At 35.9% G+C, this 22,500-nt stretch overlaps 1 protein-coding gene across 1 annotated transcript in view; it reads left to right on the top strand.

The window, feature by feature from the left end:
• LOC135205530 (discoidin domain-containing receptor 2-like) overlaps nucleotides 1-22,500 on the top strand; it is a 580,705-nt gene that overhangs the window by 530,863 nt on the left and 27,342 nt on the right. Inside the window, 2 exon segments of the mRNA XM_064236283.1 lie at nucleotides 5,700-5,841; nucleotides 19,606-19,620. Coding sequence (XP_064092353.1) covers nucleotides 5,700-5,841; nucleotides 19,606-19,620 — 157 coding nt within the window.

Here is a 22,500-nt window from a genome sequence, read left to right as displayed (position 1 = left end):
GTCTTACTTTCATTGGCGGAAGATAAACACAAGAATTGCCTGACCAGGGTTTTAGAATATGCTTTGTTTTTATGATCTGCTGTTACGTGCACGCGCGTGCTCACATACACGCTCGCATACGCCCAACTGATCTACGAGTAGGTACCTCCAGCGGTGTGGGAGCCGAAACATATCGCCATGGCAGCTTATTCACACATAAAAAGGAAAGCATTTGCACCGATTAAAAAAAAACAGAAACAAAAAACTAGCAAACAAAGCAAATAAAAAACAAAAGCATAAATAAAAGGCTCCTCGATCCCCCGATAAAGTATGGCTGTGCAACATGCACGATGCATTGTTTGCAACGATCCGATGGGATCAGTTATATAAAAGCGCCGGCGATCGAAGCCCAAAGCCAGTGTTTATATTTCCATGGCCCGGAACGTTCACCTGTGCATTTGGTTACCTGTGCCACCCATGCATTGCACTTTGCATTAATGGAACTGACGTTATTGCAGATTCGTTTATTGGGCTTCGTTTTGATCTTTTAGCTTATTTTTCATGATTTTATCTTTGTTCGTTTGTTTTATATTTTTTGTCTTTTTTTCTGCGCTAGCAGACTATATATTTACGAATAGCTGATTTTGACGTAGGAAATCGTTTGAATGGTACTTATCAAGTACTTATAAACTATCGAATTAATCAGATTGTTAGTATCATCCTTGTATTTGGTGTTATACCTCAAGTTTACTGGTCTTTTAAACACACGGGACTAAATAGAACACGCTTTGTTTCCGAGTTTATTTTCAATATTTTAACCCTTCCGTTCCTCCTCTTACCCTTTATTCTGATTTTATGTCGGGAAAAACTCGAGATAAAAACAGTCAAGATAATCTACAGACAGAGGTAGTATTGAAAGCGACTACTCGTTCATATTTGAGATTCCTGTCAAAAGAAGTGATACGCATTAACCCATAATTTCCCGTTTTTTCTATCCTGACCACTTTTCATTTCAGCCAAATTTACAACCTTCCTTTAAAGCCCCGTCCACACGGCCGAGCTTTGCTCGACGAACTTTGTTCGATGTGACGTCAGAAGCGGAGAAACCGCGGCAAAGTTCTGACTTTTCTCGCGGTTTCTCCGCTTCTGACGTCACATCGGACAAAGTTCGTCAACCAAAGCTCGACCGTGTGGACGGGGCCTTAGCTTTATTTGAACATGGGGTGCGTGTTTTGGACTCTTGTTATACGTACTATTACCTTGTTTGTCAAATAATCATTCACGAATTTTTGTACAGCCATAATACATATGAAATCATTGACGACGCATTCTGAACTCCTGTAGTACTTAATATCATCAGTACAGTAGCCAGGTTGCTACAGGGCATTCAGAAGTAACAAAATGGCCGCAGCTCACCTTTATGATGACACTTGTGTGACCTTTCCTATTTATAACTTCGTTGACATCAGTACGGAAGGCTTGTGATATTTTTAACTCTTAACTTTTTTAAATATAATCTTGACATTTGTGTCATTCATACATACGACCTCTTTTGACTCATATGTTTATAACCTTATTCTTGGCGTCAGTAATCATGGCCTTGTTGACATATTTATGACCTGGTGTTTGCGTTGGACGCTTAATTTTGGTTTTAAGTTATTTTTTCCCCCTTCTTGAGATCGCGTTTGTGATCATTATCTTATATTTCTCAGTTTTTCACTTGTATCTTTTATTACTTAAAGGTTGAAATATCCATATTTTTCACTTTAATTTCTGATTTAAAGTTATCATCCATCTGTGTTGTTTCGAAAGAAGTATTTCTTCTTTCTGTTTTTGCAAAAAAAATAAATCAAATAAAATTGCATTTAAAAGGCATTATGTTTTGTAAGTCCTTTTTATTTGTGTTTGTCAGACTGGAAACCCCACGTTTATCAAATTTTCCTTTACCTGTCCTTTTGAAATGGTGCTCACCCTGTGGTTTTTGGGAGATGGTAGACATATACACTCTTAGCCATACTGATTGAAAATAAGGCAAAGTATTTTTAAAGAGTCCCGTTTTCTGATTCGTATATTTAACTGTTTTTCATGCGGCCATTATTTATACTTTATTTCGGACATTCTTAACCCGTTATGAATTGTGATTAATATATAAAACACTCGACATGACCACTCACATCCAGCATTCTCTCTCTCTCTCTCTCTCTCTCTCTCTCTCTCTCTCTCTCTCTCTCTCTCTCTCTACGCAATTTCATCCATTCCAGTTTCAGACTGTTCATAACATTCCCTGATATCATTCTCATTTTGGTTTGCATTTTTTCATTCATGATTTTCATTTCCTGTAGCACAATGAAAAAAAAAAAACCTTCCCCTTTAGCTTCCCCTAAACACATTTACATTACACGAATCGGTCTGTGACTATATATGTATATCTTTTTATTTGTTTTTTTTTTGCAGGTATTGTTCATTCTGAATTTGCTAAGCGCTTTTTATCTGTGGTGCCTCCATTCATTATCACTTTTTCTTTCTGAATTTTGTGAATCTTTCCATTGATTTTTCACTCTCATGATTCATCATCCGTCGTTCTGATTTATGTTCAAATTGGCTTTTCATTGTATTCTGAATATAATTTACTGTCGTCGTTCACTCTCCGCTATGTTTCATCATTTCGGGATCATCTTTATTTTTATGACATTTCTTGTCTGAAAATATTTAAAGATTGCGTTCATTGTGAACTGCCTTTAGTTATTTGTTTTTCATCTGAACTGCACCACTTCAATTATCCCTCTTCATTCAGAAAACATTAATCCTCCGTCATATGATAATAGTTGATAGTGTATTTGTGCGGGTTGAGACTTAGACGATTAATTAGTGCAGCATTTATTTCTAAAAGTTCTGTCCATTCTGCTCTTTCGTAGTGTCTGAGAATTTTCATGTCTTTTATATAATTTCATGTGCTTTCTGTACAGAATTTCATTTCTATTTGTAATGTGTTCAGCACGTCACCTTTCTCTCTCTGGCAAGACTATTTTTATTCATGAGAAGGTTTTACTTTCCTTTGATATAGCTGCGAATCATTCGTGTATGATTTTTTTAAATTGTTGATTTGATTAGAAGTGTGCCTGATTATATTCTCTGTCATTTTTATTTCTAGTTTTTCAGCGAATTTGCTTTTGAAATCCGTGGCTGACTTGCGTTGGAACGAGAGGAATCTAGTTAAAATGCTCCCCATAATTAGCTCAGAATAGAAACGAATGCTAGAAACTTTGTAACTTCTTTATTAATATACATTATGAAATCATTCCAGTAATTCATGTACGAGTAATGAAATGCGCAGTGACGTTCGGGAATGACGCTGCAAGACTCAGCAAGTGGATATGCTTGCATCACTCACTCCCTTCGCGAATGTATTTCAATGTTTATTTGTCTTTTTATCTCTTATTGTTATTTAGATTTTTCTTCCCGTGTCCTCTAATAAGGGCCTTCTACCCTTTGAAAGCTTGCTTTGTAATTTATGGATTATTAGGCTGGTTCCATTGAATATATGATGATTTTGAATAATGTAAATAATCGATTATATCATTTGTGTACATATACTTGAGGTTATAATGATTCTATAGATTAATCGCCCAAAGCATTAACAAATTGCTATTAGTGTGGAGAAGAGGATGAAGCTTATAGTGTTATGAAAACTTATTATTAACAAGCCTTTGCAGTATGAGAAAGCTGGTAACAATGTTATTTGCTAATCAAAGCGCTGTGACATAACATAACATAACAACTGCCACTAACATTTTTTTACAGAAAATTGTAAAATATAAAAAAAGGGAATGAGGTTACAAATTAGTCTCTTCTGATGTTAATTTTGCTGTATATTTTTTTCAAACGTGGAACTGGTTGGTATTCTTACCTTAGCCTTATCTTTTTATATTTTATTTTGTTTCCATTATTTTTTTAATTACGTATATGTCTGTGTTGGAATATGAATAAAATTAAATTGTACGCATCCATACACAAACATAATATATATATATATATATATATATATATATATATATATATATATATATATATATATATATATATATAGTATGTATATGTATGTATAACATATTCATATAACGTAGAAAGGTAGCATCAGGGAAACACAATGGATGGGTGAAAGAACACAGATTGGTTCATTCGATTGACTGTACCATTATAAAATGTTATCATAGTGAGTATATGTTGTCCAGGAAAGGAAAAATATTAAAAGGAAGAGCGTAAATCTGCTGCGCCAAGACAGGTTTGGAAAATCTGAAAAGTTGAGCGAGCTAGGTGACTTAAATACAAAAACAGGTAGCAAAGAGAAAGATATGTATTTAGAGAGATGGGGGGAATTAGGGAAGGAGATGTGAAATATGAGGATTACGCCGTAAGCTCAATAATGTTTGTGACTATAGGAGAATAGGAAAAGGACAGTAGAAATAAGGATGGGTGGAAGAGGAATTGAAATTGTTGAAGAAGAAAACAAAATGTTCAAGGCGCAGCTGCTTGAAAAGATGTATGCTCACAGGAGAGCAGATAGAATTGTCTGTAAGAAATGAGAGAGGATAGAGAAAGTGATAAAAATGAGTTGGGGTGGACTCGTGAGGAAGATCTTGGAGAATAAAGTTGTTGTCCCACACAGACATAAATTCACCATCCTTAGTTTAATGAGTCACAGGATCCAGAGTGAAACAAAAACAAAAATGGCAAAATGGTCGGTGGATGATGCAAGAGTGGAAAGGGTTAAAGTGATTGTCAAAATTGTGAGGGAAAGTGGCTGCCATTAGGAGGTTGAGGCTCTGCAAGTCAAAGGAACAAGGGTGATTGAGCAATTTATGTTAATGGTGATAATTGAAGGATGGTAAAGGTTGATAAGGTTCAGTATTCCTAAGTAAGTCATATAATTTTTGCACTAGGGTGGAGCCAACTCTCCTGTATAGAAGTGAAGTGTGAATGTTTAAAGCGAAATAGAAAGATTAAAGCTGTTCAAATGCATTGTGTTCATTGTATCTATAGCGTAAAAGGTGCAGATTAATTGAACGGCTGATGATGAAGTGTCTGGTCTGTACATTTTAAGTATGACTGGGGTAGTATGTATGTATGTATACATTATGTATAGTTATTTAAACCTCAAGACAAATCGATTTTAGGTAGGAAATACTTAAGCACAAAACATTAGGAAATCATATTCTAGTTTTAATTTTGATTACCTTTCTAGAAACTGAGTACCTTTCTAGAAAAGTTTGTATATACTGTTTTTAGTGTTTATAGGTACATTTTACCATATCTTTGTTAGTTTTCGCATTTATTTTTATTTTCTAAATTCCTGTGTCTCGTGGTATTGAAGTCTTTATAAGTTTATCATTTCTCTGTTGAGAATTAAATATCGCTATATTATTGCTGGTTTTCTTAATCATTTTTTATTTTCTACATTTAAGTCTCGTTGTGTTGAATCCTTTTGCGAATCTATTATTTCTTTATTGAGAGTTGTGCCCAGTCAGATTCGTGCACAAAAATGAACATTAAATACTTATTGGCGTCTTCTCCCCAACAGCATAACAGCGCTTTTATATTTTCATTGTAAAGTCGGACAATTTTGACCAATTCTATTCATTCTCCATTCACGTTTCATTGTGAATTCCACTTTTATACCTTTCCCCCATATTCATACGAATACTTGACCTGATTTGACACAGATGGGCGTCGAGGGCGGGGACATCGACAAGGCGGGCCTTTACTCGGAGCCATACCACATGACCTACAACTCCATGGGTGGCTACTCCTCCATGGCTCACAAGATGGCTCATCCGAATCCGCTGTCAAGTCCGGATTATACAGGTATGTACACGGGTATTAAACAAGTGTGTATAGAGGTGTTATACAAGTGTGTACCGAGATAGTATACAGGAGTGCACACGGGTATTACACAGGTCTGTGATGAGATATTATACAAGTGTGTTCAGGAATATTATACAGGTCTGTACACGGGTATTATACAGAAGTGTACAGAGATATTGTACAAGTGTGTACCGGAATATTATACAGGTTTGTACGCGGGTATTATACAGATGAGTACGAGGATGGTAGGGTCTTCAGCCTGTTCTTGAGAAAGTATGTGTAAATTGTATATAATAATGTGTGTGTTTTTTTTAAGAGATCTTCCCTCTAATTTGGAATGTGTCCATTGTGATTCAGTGATTATATATATAATATGGACCGGTGTGAATCTTTTCCCATGTGTGTGAGTGTATGTGTATGTATAAATAATCACATACTGAGAATGCACACATACTTTTAACCAAACGCAAATGGTGCGGGACGTTGCCATATTCTTGAACTGCGTATTCTATATGAAATGCCAATTTTTTCCCCAAGTATAAGTGCACATTATCTCGATGCATACTTGCCTTAATTCGTCAGTGACTAAGATAGCTTGAGACTTTGCCAATCCTTTTGTAGGATAGCTTCATTTCTCCACCTGTCGTGCATTTATTGATGCAAGAGGCAAATTTTTCAGAATCTGCATTTATCCCCACCCCTAAATGTGAGTTTTCAACATTTTGCAAACTATTTTAAGAACAGGAAAAGCGAATTTTCCTGATTTCATTCTACAAGTGCGCGTGGATAGAGAGAAGGGAAGGTTGTAGAAAGGGGGAAAAAAATTTAAACTTAGTTACCAGCAGACGTTGCTTTTTTATATACATCTGATTATGACTTGATTTCGATATTGCTTGTCATTATAGCAGATTTAGGGATAACAGCCCCTTTTCTCGCACGGTTTTTTATTTGAATCGAAACGTCATACTCTCTGTTTAGATTAATTTCGCAGAATTAGTTCCTTCAAAGTAGCATTTGATAAAATATTTCTCTCAACGTTCCTCGGTGGCCGCGAGTTCGATTCTCGGGCATGCCATTGAGGGGTTAGAGATGTGTATTTCTGGTGATAGAAGTTCACTCTCGACGTGGTTCGGAAGTCACGTAAAGCCGTTGGTCCCGTTGCTGAATAACCACTGCTTCCATGCAACGTAAAAACACCATACAACAAACAAAACGTTCCTGACGTCTCGTAACTGAGTCAATAAACTGATAATAAAACGTTTGTAAAAATGTTGTCTTTTTCCATTAAGGTATTCCACCTAATCGTTATCTTCTCGCTGATGGTTTCCTCACATCCTGTTTCTCTTCCCCTTTGCCAGTAACAGCTTTTCCATCCACTGTTCTTCCTCATTTCTTCATACTTCCCCCTTTCCCGCCCCCCCTGCCCCCCGCCTCCCGCTGCCTCCTCCCCTCGTTTTTGTTCCATATGTCGACCGTACATACAAAAGGTCCTCATTAAACGTGAGGTACGCGTAATCTGTCAGAAGCCCATATAGGGAGCACCCCCTACCCCTTCTCCTCCTCCTCCCCTCCTCCTCCTCCTCCCCTCCCCCTCTCCTCCCCCTCCCCCCTCCTCCTCCCCCTCCCCCTCTCCCTGGGAAGGGAATGGATTGATGGGGTTATGGAGAAGGAAAAGAAAGTACGGAGAGATATATAAGGGAGAGAGAGAGAGAGAGAGAGAGAGAGAGAGAGAGTGGGGGGAGGGAGTGAGAGGGAGGCTGCCCTCGGAATAGATATGGAGATAACTTGTCAGAAAGGGAAAATGACACGTCATTCACTGTGCAGCTTTTTTTTGCTGTTTTTTTTTCATTATTATTATAAAGTTCGGTTATTCTTCGTGACATTCGGGTAATGCAAAATGCAAATGAATCTTTTAAAAGTCGACGAAGTTTCCTTCCCCCACCCCCACTTTTTTTTTTTTTTGGGGGGGGGGGTGGTGGTACCGTGAGGATATTCTTTTGGGAAATGGTTTTCCGTAGTAAATATACTGTACAGAGCCTCCCCTCCTGGATTCTTCAAGATTTAGCGAAGGGAGGGTGTGTGTTAGGGGTGGTTGAGTGTTTATGGGTACCCGGATGTCCTCTGCCTTAATATTTTATATATTACTTTGATGACAAATTTAAAGGTCAATTACAAATAATTTTTTTCAAGGTTGTCATTCATTTGGTAATGAAATTTTTAAGATAAGGAAAACATAAAAGACGTTATATCTCTCGTTTATATCTCATAAATACTAGAGCATTTTGAATACCTGAAAATATATCTCATGTCCCCCCAAACATCATTCAATACGATTTTTCATCGAAATACAAGAAAAAGTCTTTTTGTTTCAAATTGTAGAAATATGCTTTTATATCTCAAGATAACGCGCTCTCCAAATAACTAAAATGTAGTAGACACACTTCATGCTATAAAATAAGAAAATTGTGTAACAGTGAAAATAATAAAACAAAATCGATAGATATATTTTTTATACATCCCGTAAGAAAAGAAAATATACCCTCCATATATCGGAAATGCAAGCAAATGCACTCGCAATACCTCGTAGAATCCAAGATAATACAGCCGCTGTTTAAACTCAATACAAGAAAATACAATTATTTACAGTAAACGCACAAAATAATTTTTTTATTGCAAGAAATACAAAAAATATTTGTAAATGCAAGAAATACACAAATTTATCACAAATACAAGAAAATGCAATTATTCATAAATGGGAAAAATTTAATAATTTATCATAAGTACAAGAAAATGCATTCGATATTCGTATAATTAAAGAGCATATGCTCTTCCTATGATGCAATAGTCGAAAACATTCTTCGTAAATGCTATAAAAATAAAGTTCCGTGCGGAGAGCGTTCACTCTTGCCCAGGGAAGTTATGGAGAGTTTTTTTTTTTTTTTTTTCAAACTTGAAGTTTGTTGGAAAGATTTGGCTGCGATTTTTTCCGTAACTTTTTGTTTTATTTATCTTTTGTCTGTTAATACTTTTTTTCCGAGACATTTGCTAAATTTTGGTAACTTTTCATAGTACTTTTAATACGTTTTTTTTTTTCTCCCGTACTTTTTCTGTAGCATATTTACATTGGCCCTTTCTTCTCATGCACCTTTTATCGGTAGTCGCTTTTTGTTCACATTTTTTGTCGATTTTGTAAAAAAAACTTTTCTAAAAATTTAACTTTTTTCACATTTTTCTCTCTAATTCTCCCACGATTTTTATACACTTCCCTCTTCCTCTTCCCGGCTTCTCCATACTGCATAACTTCATGCTTCTGTTTCCTTATCCCCATAATTATCTAAGTTGTATTTTTTCGTTTTCTTCTTCTACGTTGTTTTGACTCCTTCTCTGTGATTTCCAGTGACATGTTTTCTCTCCCTTTTATCCCAGATATTTTTCTCTCCTTCCTCTTGTCGGTCTCCTTGTTCTCTCTCTCTCTCTCTCTCTCTCTCTCTCTCTCTCTCTCTCTCTCTCTCTCTCAGAGCAGAGGATTCGGCTATGTAATGGCGAGATTTGTGAGGGTGGCATGTCTTGAGTCTTCTACCTCTTGTCCTTAGTTGTAAAGAGAAGAAGAAGGAGAGGAGGAGGAGGAGGAGGAGGAAGAAGTATAGTAGTAGTAGTACTGGTGGTGGTAGGGGGTAGGAGCAGAGGAGGTAGGTACTTTCCAGCTCTCTCTCTCCCCTGTCCAGTCTTATTTCCTGATTTTTACGACCCCCTGTACCGGAAGAAATGTGGACTCGAGAGTCTCTCTCTCTCTCTCTCTCTCTCTCTCTCTCTCTCTCTCTCTCTCTCTCTCTCTCTCTCTCTCTCATTTCTTGGCTTCTTTATTCTTGCTTCTTCCAGGAGACAGGAAATGTTAACGAAGGAACGTTAGTTACGAGGATTTTGGTCGTCTTTACGTGACCTCCGAAGGTCAAGTTTTCAGTGTTTTTGCTCTTCAGGTAGGGCAGTTATCAATATTTTGTCAGGTGAAGTATTTGAGCATTTTTTAAACATTTTCCAGCAAGTAACGGAATATATTACCCAATAAGTATTTTGTTGAAGGATTTTCAAGCTACTGTTTTGCTTAGAAAATCGCCAGGTGGAGCGCCGGTGAATTTCATGAATGGTTTTACGTAAGTGATCGAATCGTCTTCGTGTTTATACCGTCAAGTGACGTAATGTTAGGAATGTTTTTCAATGTATAATTCTATTAAGGAAATATCCACCAAAGGCCGAAATCTGAAAATGTCCCTCAGTTCAGTGATTTTAATGAAAAAATCGAGATGCCAAAAAATAGCACCGAGTAGGATTATGGATTTAAGAAAGCCAAAATTGATTTGGCGCGAAAGGTCCAACCATTATAGTTAGCAATTACTGGATTCGCAATCCTGTGCCCCCCCCCCCCCAACCCCCCGCTCCCCCTTGTATTACCTTTATTTTGGGACATCTTAGTTTTCCTTTAAACATAACTCGATCCTTATCTATGACAAGTTTGACAATTGTAGTTACAGTAAGTCTGTACCTAGATAGACGTATATATTAAAGTTGCCCGTTGGACTCTCTCTCTCTCTCTCTCTCTCTCTCTCTCTCTCTCTCTCTCTCTCTCTCTCTCTGGTTCCCCTCTTCTCAGGGGATGAGTTATGGGAAGGAGAGAGAGAGACAACGCTTCAAAGAATATCTTTCTTGGAGACCAAGGAATTGTAAGATTTACACTGAAGTTTTAAGAGGCTTTATTTCATGAGGAAAATAGAAGTCAGATGTGTTAGAAATTTTGCTAAAATACAAATAATAAATTATATATTGAATAATTTTTTTTATTGAAAATGAAAAATGCTCGATTAGGTGACCGATAAACATTGTTTCTATTATTGAGTGCTACATTTATTTTTTTTTTTTTTCAGTATAAAATGCAGGACAACTTTTATTTCTAAGTATTTCCATTTGCCCAACAATCCAGGGGATTGCCATATTTTTCTGTTGACTAAGATACCAAATGTGGGGATATTTTTTTTCAGCAACCGTTATCAGATAAAAAGGAGTTTTGCGTTTTTATGCTTTACTGTATCCAAAAACAAATACCATAAAATTTATGTGTTTCAGGAATGGCAAAGGTTTTGTGAAAGATTTTGAAAATATCTCGTACCCTGAAAAAGCAAACAGATGGAAATTCATACACGGAAAATTCCGACAAATAGCATTAAGAAATAAGATTCTTGGAAGTGAGAGAGAGAGAGAGAGAGAGAGAGAGAGAGAGAGAGAGAGAGAGAGAGAGAGAGAGAACCGTCGACCGTATTTCAGCCTTTTGTGGCCTCCCATCGAAATTCTTCATTCCCACATCCACGCGAGGAAGAGATCAGAGATGTTTTATTCATTTTTCGTTATCATAACTCTCGTTTAATTGTGATTTACGAGAGTTGAGGGGCTGTGGGGTGTATGGAGAGCGAGGAAATAATAAGAGAATAAAAGGCAAGAGTTCAGGAGACAGCGAGTGAAAAATCAGCCGGAAGCCTCGATGCAAATATATTCTTTTCCTTGAGAGAGAGAGAGAGAGAGAGAGAGAGAGAGAGAGAGAGAGAGAGAGATGGCATTTAATAGTCCATCTGAATCCTCTAACCAAGATTGATCACTGGCGCAGATGTTTTTTATATCCATGAAAGTAAAATATTAACTTCCAACTCTTCCTCTTTGACACTGAAGGAAATCAACATCAGAGTCAACCTTCAATGAATACCCAGATGCCCTCGCTGCAATGCCCCTTCCCCGAGTATGGGAATTCACTTCAGCTTCCTTCTCTCGACACTTTTACTATGCCTTACCGATGCCCTTCGGCCCATAAAATCCGTTTGGGTCGGAAAGAGCGTGAGGACTTCAGACCAGCAGGGAAGGGAAGGGTCTTAGGAATAGAGGTCTTGATGGGATCCCGCGAAGGAAGTATTTTCTTTCTCCTGTTCTTACCCACTGAAAGTTTAAATTATTCACCCGCTGAAAGTTTAAAGTATTCTCTAAACATTTAATATTTTGCAATTGTAAAGAGACATTGGTATTATAATTGTTTTAACGGAAAACAATTTTGCCGATATTAAAACATAATTCAATTACTAATCATTACAGTAATTTCATGGGCTGTTGAATATCAATACGAGAGTTAGAAAAAATTCTCTCAAGTTTTACATCCTCCATAATGCAAACTGTACGGAAACTATGCCAAGATGTAGATTTTTTTTTATACCATCCCAATTTCTAACATAAAGTTTGGTTTCACGAAGGTCAGGTAATTTGAAAGCCTATAAATATCAAGTTACCGGCCAAAATTTTCATTTTTTATATATTCGGAGCCGTAAAACGCGATTTTAGTGTCGTGATGTGTTCACTTGAGTTATTTATGTGTCTTTTATGATCGAATGAAAATCCCGTAGAATTATCTAATCAGGTTTCGTTATTATAAACCGATTTTTCGTCTTTTGATTATTTCGTGTTGAATAAAAGAATATTATTGGAAATTAAATATTATATATATATATATATATATATATATATATATATATATATATATATATATATATATATAATATATCTAATCAGGTTTCGTCATTATAAAACGATTTTTCGCCATTGATTATTTCGTGGCGTGTTGAATAAAAGAATAAGTTATATTCTTGGAAATAATTAATATATATATATATTTTATTTATTATATATATATTATATTTAATTATATATAATTATCTTATATATTATATAATTATATATATATCTATATATATATATATACTCAATAAAGAACGTTTCTGTAATCTGAGTGATCAAAATAACAGACGAAAGCGCATTTATAACAGCATTCTTTTTCCAGGGAAATATTAATATCGCGTGTTTTTCACGCTCGCTTTCTTGGACTTCGTATCCAAATTGTTCCAATCTTTAAGTCAGTCAGGTTGAGGCCTGTAAAAATCTGTCTGAGGCGGAGACACTTATCTGAAATCGCTCTCTTTTTTTTGTTACAATTTTAAATCCTGTCTATAACAACTTTTGCGTATAACCCAGACATCACTTTTGGAGGAGGCTAGAATCTATGGAGAAGGAACTGGGGGATAGTACCCTAGTATGAAGAGGGACAGGGAGAGCACCTCATGGCGAAGTACGAAAATGGAGAGCATCTCCAAGCGAGGTAGGGGGAAGAGGGAGGGGATTGCCTTGAGGCCCCCTTGGGGGAAAGTGGGCAAGGTTAGTAAATTCAGACATCTGGAAGTCTCGTCCAGGGCATTACTTTGGCCCGCCCGAAAATTTACACTTGTTGCGAAGTTGTAACGCAAGAGCAAATCTCTCGTGCATGAAGAGCCTATAAACTTTCCTGGTGTAAACCTTGCCATCTTCTTCTTGTTCCTCTTCGTCTTCTTACTCCTTTTCTTCTTTTGCTTCTTCTTCCTCCTTTTCTTCTATTTCTTCTTCTTCTGCCAAGGGACAAGGAAGGAGACTTTGAGCGAAAGAATATTTTTTTTTTTTTTTTTTTTTTTTTTTTTTTTTTGTGAATGGATGTTGGAGACTTGTTCCTCTGAGGACCAGCAGAAGCATTTCTGAGACTTAGATTTGTGCTTCTACTTTTGCTTGTTCTTCATAGGCCGTAAGTAAAGTACCTTTAGAAACAAGTGAGGTATTTTTATTTTGAGAACTAATATTGGCTTCTTTTCCTCTGCATTTTCCTTCTTTCTTGAACTTATCTTATTTTGTGTTTTGTCAAGCACCAGAGACTGTGTTGAATATAGTTCAACGCATTTCCATGTAAACGGCATAAACGTATTTATTTATCTTTCTCATATAAATAGTCAACTTACTGGTATTGATTTACAGAATGGTTCAGTAGGATAAAGTAACTAATTTTGAAGTGTTTAGTACGGGTTCCTTCTGGTCGTGCCATTTACCTCCAAAGGGATCAAGTTCGTTCCTTCCTATATAGGTGTTTCCGAGACAATAAAGCTGTCTTAGGGAAGGGTTATATGCAACTAAGTGTTATTCCAAGAGTTGTTTAGGCTCTCCTTCAGTGTTTTTACGTTCATCTGAAATCGAAATAGATCTGTGTCGATGTTATCTGTACAGAGGAATGATTATGAATGAATCGAATTGATTTTGATGCTCATTGTAATCTACACAAAGCTTAACAAGTGAATTTGAGATCAGTTCTGAACTTCTGGGTGTCCAAGGATTTAACGCAAGATACTGAGATACACATTACATTATAATGTTATACTAGACTAATATATAAATATATATATATATATATATATTTATATATGTGTAATATATATATATATATATATATATATATATATATATATATATATATATATATATATATATATATTCATTCGTTCCTTCACATGTCGTAGTAAAGACGAAAGTACTTGGATTTCTGCGTTATAATTTTGCCTTTGTAATTTGCTTTCTATATATAATTATATTATATTATATATTATATATATATATATATTATTATATATATATATCTAAAATGTTCTAATCCACCATACTCCATACCCTCCTCCTCCTCCTCCTCACTCCTTAATGGTCGTACCCCCCCCCCCCCTACCCCCTCCCTCTTCTCCTCACTTGTGGCTTCCCCTCTCCTGGACTTTAAACGAGATTAAACGAGATTCTGGCAGTAAAGGACTCGTTTATCTTCGTTAAACCAATGTCTTTGTTTTAGTGAGATTGTTTTTTTTTTTTAACCTATATATCATTTGACCGGTGTGAAGTGAATTTTAAGGGGGAGTTAAATATGAAGATGTGGTTGGGAGAGGTCGGTCCGGTGCATAGCTTATGGAAATTCAAAGGGTTTTCTGCGTCATTTGTCTTCATTGTGTGTTTTTTTAAGAGAAGTGCTCTCTCTCTCTCTCTCTCTCTCTCTCTCTCTCTCTCTCTCTCTCTCTCTCTCTCTCTCTCTCTCTCTCTGAAGAACAAGCAAAAGTAGAAGCACAAATCTAAGTCTCAGAAATGCTTCTGCTGGTCCTCAGAGGAACAAGTCTCCAACATCCATTCAGGGTTTAGTTACGAGTAACTCAAAAAGAAAAATAGAGTACTTAGAAGAACTAACCCAAAATGAAAAGAAAATAGATATAATGAATATAAGTGAAACCTGGTATTCCCAAGAGACTGGGAATGATGATCAAATAAAAGGGTTCCAAACTTATAGATCAGATAGAAAAAATAGGAATCAAGGGGGAACCGCAATATATGGGAAAGACAAAAAACAAGGAAAAATATATGAGAAATATAGTAACTCAGAATGTGAACTAATAGCGGTAGAATTTGAATCTGAAAAATTGATGAACATAGTAATATATAGACCTCCTAATACTAAAGAGTTTGACTTAATAATTGAAAAATTGGATGATATATGTAGAAATCACAAGGACTGGACTATTCTCCTATCTGGTGACTTCAACTTTCCTTTCGTAGAATGGAAAGAACGAATAGGAGACTGTGGTTGTACTTATACATATAAAAAAGAGAGTAATAGTAGTGCAGAAGATAAGAGGCAATTTGAAAAGCTATTAGATATGCTACTAGAATACAACATTCAACAAATAAATCACCTGCCAACAAGAAAGGAAAATACTTTAGACCTAGTATTTGTGAACGAGATGAATTATGTTAAAGAAATAATAGTTTATAATGCGACTATTTCAGATCATAATGTCATAGAAATAACAGTTCATTCCAAAGCAAGTGAAAATAGAGATAAGCAAGAAATGAAAAAGTGGGAAGGATATGGAAAATACAACTTCTACAGTAAAAAATATAAAATGGTCAGAAATTAATGAAGAATTAAACAAAGATTGGGATAACATTTTCGTAAGTGATGACATAAGGGTAAATACGGAGATATTATATATTATTGGAGAAAACTAGTGGATATAATATATACCGAAGAAGAAAAGTAAACATCATTCATGCATACCAAGAGACAGAAGGATCTTGTTCCAGAAAATCAGAAAGTGGAAAAAAGGTCTTGCAAAAGAAAAAAATGCATGGAAAGTTATAGAACTAAAAAGCAAGATAGAAAATGCAGAACAAAAGATTATACAATCAAAAGAAAATGAAAAACGGGACTTGGAAGAAAAAACCCTATTAAAATATCAAGCAAACCCCAAACTATTATACTCATATGCGAAGAAGATGAATAAAAGAAGAAATAGAAATAGGCCCTCTGAGAATTGAAGGGAGATTAACGATGAAAAAAGGAAATTTGCAACATACTGGCAGAACGATATAAGAGAGAATTCACCCCTAGAATAGATAATGAAGATAATGATATAGAAGTAAGGGACGAAAACAGTGAATATTTAGCTGACATAGAAATTAATGAAGCTGATATTGTGCAGGCAATTAATGAAATTAAAAATGGAGCTGCTGCAGGGCCGGATGGAGTCCCTGCTATTTTGTTAAAGAAAGTAGTTCATTCTATCGCAAAGCCACTTGCAATATTATTAAGACAAAGTGTAGATACAGGCAAGATTTATGATGAGCACAAATTAGCATATATCACCCCTACTTTCAAAAGTGGATCAAGACTAGAGGCAAGTAATTATAGGCCTGTGAGTCTAACATCCCATATTATGAAAGTGTATGAAAGGGTAATGAAGAAAAACATTATGAAACATTTAATAAAAAATAATTTGTTTAATATAGGACAACACGGTTTCGTACCCGGAAAAAGTACACAAACCCAACTGTTAGTCCACCGTGAGAACATATTCAAAAATATGAAAAGCGGAAATGAAACAGATGTGGTTTATCTAGACTTTGCAAAAGCTTTTGACAAAGTAGACCATAATATATTAGCAAAGAAAATTAGAAAACACAATATCGTAGATAAAGTAGGAAGATGGTTAAAAGAATTTTTACACAACAGAAAAACAGATAGTTATTGCAAACGATGAGAAATCGGATGAAACCAAGGTAATATCCGGTGTGCCACAAGGTACGGTGCTAGCTGCAATATTGTTTGTTATTATGATTGAAGACATAGACAATAATGTTAAGGATTCGGTAGTGAGTAGTTTCGCTGATGACACAAGAATAAGTAGAGAAATTACTTGTGATGAAGATAGGAACGCTCTACAAAGAGACCTTAACAAAGTATATGATTGGGCAGAGGTAAATAGGATGGTATTTAACTCTGATAAATTTGAATCAATAAATTATGGAGACAGAGAAGGAAAGCTATATGCATATAGGGGACCTAATAATGAGACAATCACAAATAAGGAAGCAGTTAAAGACCTTGGTGTGATGATGAATAGGAACATGTTATGCAATGATCAAAATAGCCATTCTGTTGGCAAAATGTAAAATAAAAGCAAAAATGGGTAATGTTGTTACGGCACTTCAAAACAAGAAAAGCTGAACACATGATTATGCTTTATAAAACATATGTTCGTAGTCCACTTGAATATTGCAATATGATATGGTACCCACACTATCAAAAGGATATTGCACAAATAGAGAGTGTACAAAGGTCCTTTACAGCTAGAATAGAAGAAGTTAAGGACCTAGACTACTGGGAAAGACTACAATCCTTAAAATTATATAGTCTAGAAAGGAGAAGAGAACGCTACATGATAATTCAGGCATGGAAACAGATAGAAGGAATAACAGAAAATATCATGGAACTAAAAATATCAGAAAGAGCAAGCAGAGGTAGATTAATAGTGCCCAAAACTATACCAGGAAAAATAAGGAAAGCACACAGAACATTAATCCACTACGCACCAGCATCGATAATGCAGCGTCTATTCAATGCGTTGCCAGCTCATCTGAGGAATATATCAGGAGTGAGCGTAGATGTGTTTAAGAATAAGCTCGACAAATATCTAAACTGCATCCCAGACCATCCAAGATTGGAAGATGCAAAATATACCGGAAGATGTACTAGCAACTCTCTGGTAGACATTAGAGGCGCCTCACACTGAGGGACCTGGGGCAACCCGAACGAACTGTAAGGTAAGGTAAGGTAAGGTCTCTCTCTCTCTCTCTCGCTAATTATATACCGTATAGTAAGAATATGAATCTATTTTCTTCGCGAGGGCTATTGAATTCTCTGTGTGAGTTTGGAAGTTACTGTAAACAAAAACAAAAACAAATATATATATATATTATATATATATATATATATATATATATATATATATATATATATATATAAGGGGATGTCTTAAATCTTTCCATCTCTCGAACCCTCCTAGGAATCGAACTTTGGCCTACCATAACCACTAGACCTCGAGGTCCCATATATTATATATATATATATATATCATATATATATATATATATATATATAGAAATAATCTATATATAATTATATACGTATATATATAATATGGGACCTCGTGGTTTAGTGGTTATGGTAGGTCAAAGTTCGATTCCTAGGAGAGCTCGAGAGATGGAACGACTGAGAGGCCTCCCTTAACGATCCATATGCCTCTGTTAAACTAAGCAGTGGCTTTTATACCTGATAGGTAGTTAATGGTAGTGAGTCGCAGTCAACCTAGAGAAGAGCTTGGAGCTGGCAAGATCATACTTCCATTAGATAGAGGAGACATCAGTGATGGGATATGAAAAGTTAGTGTAATTTATGTCATTGTGATAAAGGAAAGTTTATCCACGAGTTTCTTGTTGCTAAATTGTTGTATACAACCGCGAAATTAAAGTCGGTGCGTCGTCTTCAGTTTAAACAATTATTTTATTTATTCTTATTATTTGATTTATAATTAAAATCATCACAATGACCGTTATAGCTAACTTATTCTTTGTCTCTATGGCAATTTCAATCATTTTCCAACCTCGCTCTCCCACGCAGCATCCATCCCCATGACTTCCCGGTGATTAAACTTCGCAATGTGTTGCGTAATTATTTTCCTTTAACTTTTTTTTCATATCTATTCATATTCATCAGTGGCCGGGGCTTTTTCTCCTTAAATCTCAGCCTTAAGCCCGCAGCTTAAAAGTGGGAGCGGGGAAAGGGTGCTGCTGCTCTAAGGTGTTTTTCAATGAATTAAAAAAAATTAGTTACATCGTAAATTTTAGGTTCCCCTCCGCTCTGCATTGGTGAGGGTGAATCCGCTTCGGTATTTGGTGAATTTGAAATACTAGAGTTCTTTTTTTATCTTATATATATATATATATATATATATATATATATATATATATATATGCGTGTGTATACATTTATGTGTATATACATTTATATATATAATATATATAGTATATATATATATATATGTGTGTGTGTGTGTATGTGTGTGTGTTTGTGTGTGTGTTTGTTTGAATGTTTGACCTCTAGAAAAATCATTTGTATGTCATAACACCCATACACTCCAAGTATGAATAGACTCCTTAGATGAACTAGAATGGGAATGTCTTATCATTTTAAAAGGACAATTTTTGGAGTACCAGTGTCGAGCAGTCATTTACATGTACTATAAAGGTTACAAATATTCTCTCTCTCTCTCTCTCTGCTCTCCTCCGCTCTCTCTCTCGCCTCCCTTCTCCTCCTCCTCTCTCTCTCTCTCTCTCTCTGCACCCCAGGATTTATAGCAGGCATCATCTTTTGTCAGCCTAATTCCCCCTATCAGTGGATCGCCGGCCATAGGTTAACATAGAATTAAGGGAGGAAGGGGAAGGCCTGACGTCTGATGGATATATGTGCAAAAGGACCGACTCCAGATGAATGGAGAGGCGTTGGGGCCTGAGGGGAGCTGAGTCAAGGTGAGGGGAAAGGAAGGAGTCAAGTGGGAGGGGGAAGGATTGAAGAATGAAAAAGGTAAATGGAAAGGTATATGAGAGTAAGACAGGTAAGGGAAAGGCAGACGAGGAGATGGGAAAGGGATAGGAGAAGGAAGAGGGCAAAAAAGAGAGGAGTTGCGGCAAATAGAGAGGATTGAGAGGAAGACGGAAAGGACGGGAAAGAGAATTTAGCAAAGGGAGAGGAATATGAGAAAGGAGGAGGAGGATAGCAAAGAGAGACGTTTTAGAAAATAGAGAGGAGTGAGAAGAATAGGTAGGACGGAAAAGAGAGGTGTTGTGGCAAATAGAGAGGAGTGAGAGGAAGACGGAGAGGACAGAAAAGAGAGTTTAGCGAAGGGAGAAGAATGAGAGAAAGATGGAAGAGGATAGAAAAGAGAGGGGTTTTAGAAAACAGAGAGGATTGAGAGAAAGATAGAGCACAGAAATGAAAGGGCTTGTAGCAAAACAGAGAGGAATGTATGAGAGGGCAGGAGAGGAAAAGAGGTGGTGCAAAGAGGAAGGAAGAGGCAAGAGGAAAGGTGTTTATTCAAGAGGGAAGAGAAAGAGAGAGAGAGCGATTTCAACAGGGGTGAAAGGGAAGAGGGAGGAAAAGGGCCGCTATGCAATGAGGAGAAATGGAAGGGGGAGGAGGATGAGTCAAGAGAAAGGGGTGAGTGGGAGGTGGCGGAGGAGGGTTGAGAGAAGCCTGGAAGGGTGAGGTGTGTGAGTGCGGGGCCTTTATCACCCCCCAGGGAGCATCTGCATGTCAAGGGAAATCCTCCAAATGCAGAAACATGTATTGGCCAAATGTTTTAAGGTTCATTTTTGCTTGTTCCCTTCTTTTATTATTTGTATATATTTTTTCTTTTATCATTTCTAATGAATCAGAGGGGGCGGAATCATCCTGGGAACGAGTGAAATTAGTCGTTGCTTATCGAAAGAAAATAATATCAAGTAGGATAGTGGGAGATTAAATCATTTCGTGAGAGAATTTTTGTCTTTATTATTTTTGCTTCTTTCGAACTAAATTTATGAAGGAAGGTTGTATGGTGAATTCTGTAAATGTTTATACCGTTTTGTATTACGGAAAATAGATCTGATTTTTATGATTATGAAAAGTAGTTGAACCATATATATTTTTGGTTATAAAATAAAATTATAAAGTATTTGTTGAGAATTAATATGATCGAATGAATTCATATAATTTTTGTGGTGAATTAATGGAGGTAAATAAATTCACTTAATGTTCGCTGTGAGGAGACGATAGTTAAATTGTACTGGAAACTTACTTAAGATATCATGATAGTTAAATTATATCGAGAAATGTTCATTGCGAAATGAATTTCGATATTTATCTAAATTCGCAGTGAGGAGTGTTACGAATATATGAGGATAGTTGAAAGCCAAGTTTGGTCATTAGAAAACATATCTGTAATAAACCGACTTGAAAAGTACATAGATTTTCTTATTAAGAAACAGAATATGCCACTGGTTTGAATACTATTTTGATTTTAAATTGTATTTGATTATCACGCTTCCTAGACTGCTCGATAAGGTTACACGAGATACCCGTGTAAAAGATTCTATACACGTAAATGACCTTGTAAAATGAATAAGTATATAGTATAGTCATGCGTTCGAAAAATAATGGAAATGTTTCTGTCTTATTCCTTGCGAAGTTATGTGAATGAGTTGTAGTTTGTGTGTGTATATATATATATATATTAATATATTACTATATATATAGATATATATATATATATATATATATATATTATATAGGTATATATATAGATAAATATATAGTATATACATATTATACCTATCATATATATATATATATATATATATATATATTATATATATATAATATATACATATATATATATATATATATATATGGTTATATATATATGCGCGTGTGTGTATAATATATATATATATATATATATATATATATATATATATATATATATATATGTATGTATGTATGTATGTATGTATGTAGTGTGTGTGTTTGTGCGTTTGTATGTGTGTCTGTGTCTGTCTGTGTGTTTAAGTGTATCTTCAACTATGTTTCTGATTAAAGGCTCTCCCATCCCTAAAGAATATATATAAGTAGTTCATATTGAGTGTCGATAATCGTAGATTAGTTGTCAGAAATTCTTGTGGTGTTGAATATCGGTTTTACGAAAGTTCGGGAATGCATCCGCACTAAATGAAGCGGTTATTTTTGTATTGTGAGTTTTACATGACCACTTACGGAAATGTGGCAAAGGAATTCAAGTCTAGGAAGAAAGATTGAATCAGTAAAGGGGCTACAATACCCAGGACTTTTTTTTTTTTTTTTTTTTTTTCAGACTTGGTGCTGAATTTCTGAAGAAAATGTAGCAGCACTCACTCCTTAATTCAGTGTTAGTTTGAACGAAGTGGCATGAGCATGACATCCAACGATTTGGCCCAAATATTTTGTATTAGCAAATTTGGAGGAAGACCTATGTTGAAGAGGAGGAGGAGGAGGAGGATAGAATATTGAGGCTTATCTTTAATGGTTATTGACTGAGGGATGGAGGAACGTGAGGTAAATTGCTGACGAGGGGAAATGAGGGGAAAGGAGGAGTAATTGAAGGGGAAAAGGAAAGGGGAAAAGAGGAAGAATGTATATCTATAGGGAGATAGAAAGACCTTTAAAGGAGCAATTATACTTCAGAACATGCTTGTGCGCGTATGGGCGGAAACCCCATGTTTTACAGCTGGAAATTCGCCCTGGTGGGCTCGGCGCCAGGCAAGTTTTCGGGCTGCGTGTTTAATGGCATAGGTAAAATGCCCCCTCTATTAAGGGCTTATCTCTCCTGGGCCTTC

This window comes from Macrobrachium nipponense, chromosome 24 (genome assembly GCF_015104395.2).
Source record: "Macrobrachium nipponense isolate FS-2020 chromosome 24, ASM1510439v2, whole genome shotgun sequence".
NCBI lineage: Eukaryota > Metazoa > Arthropoda > Malacostraca > Decapoda > Palaemonidae > Macrobrachium > Macrobrachium nipponense.
The sequence above is the reverse complement of the archived record's forward strand: the minus strand, read 5'-3'. Positions and strand labels throughout refer to the sequence as shown.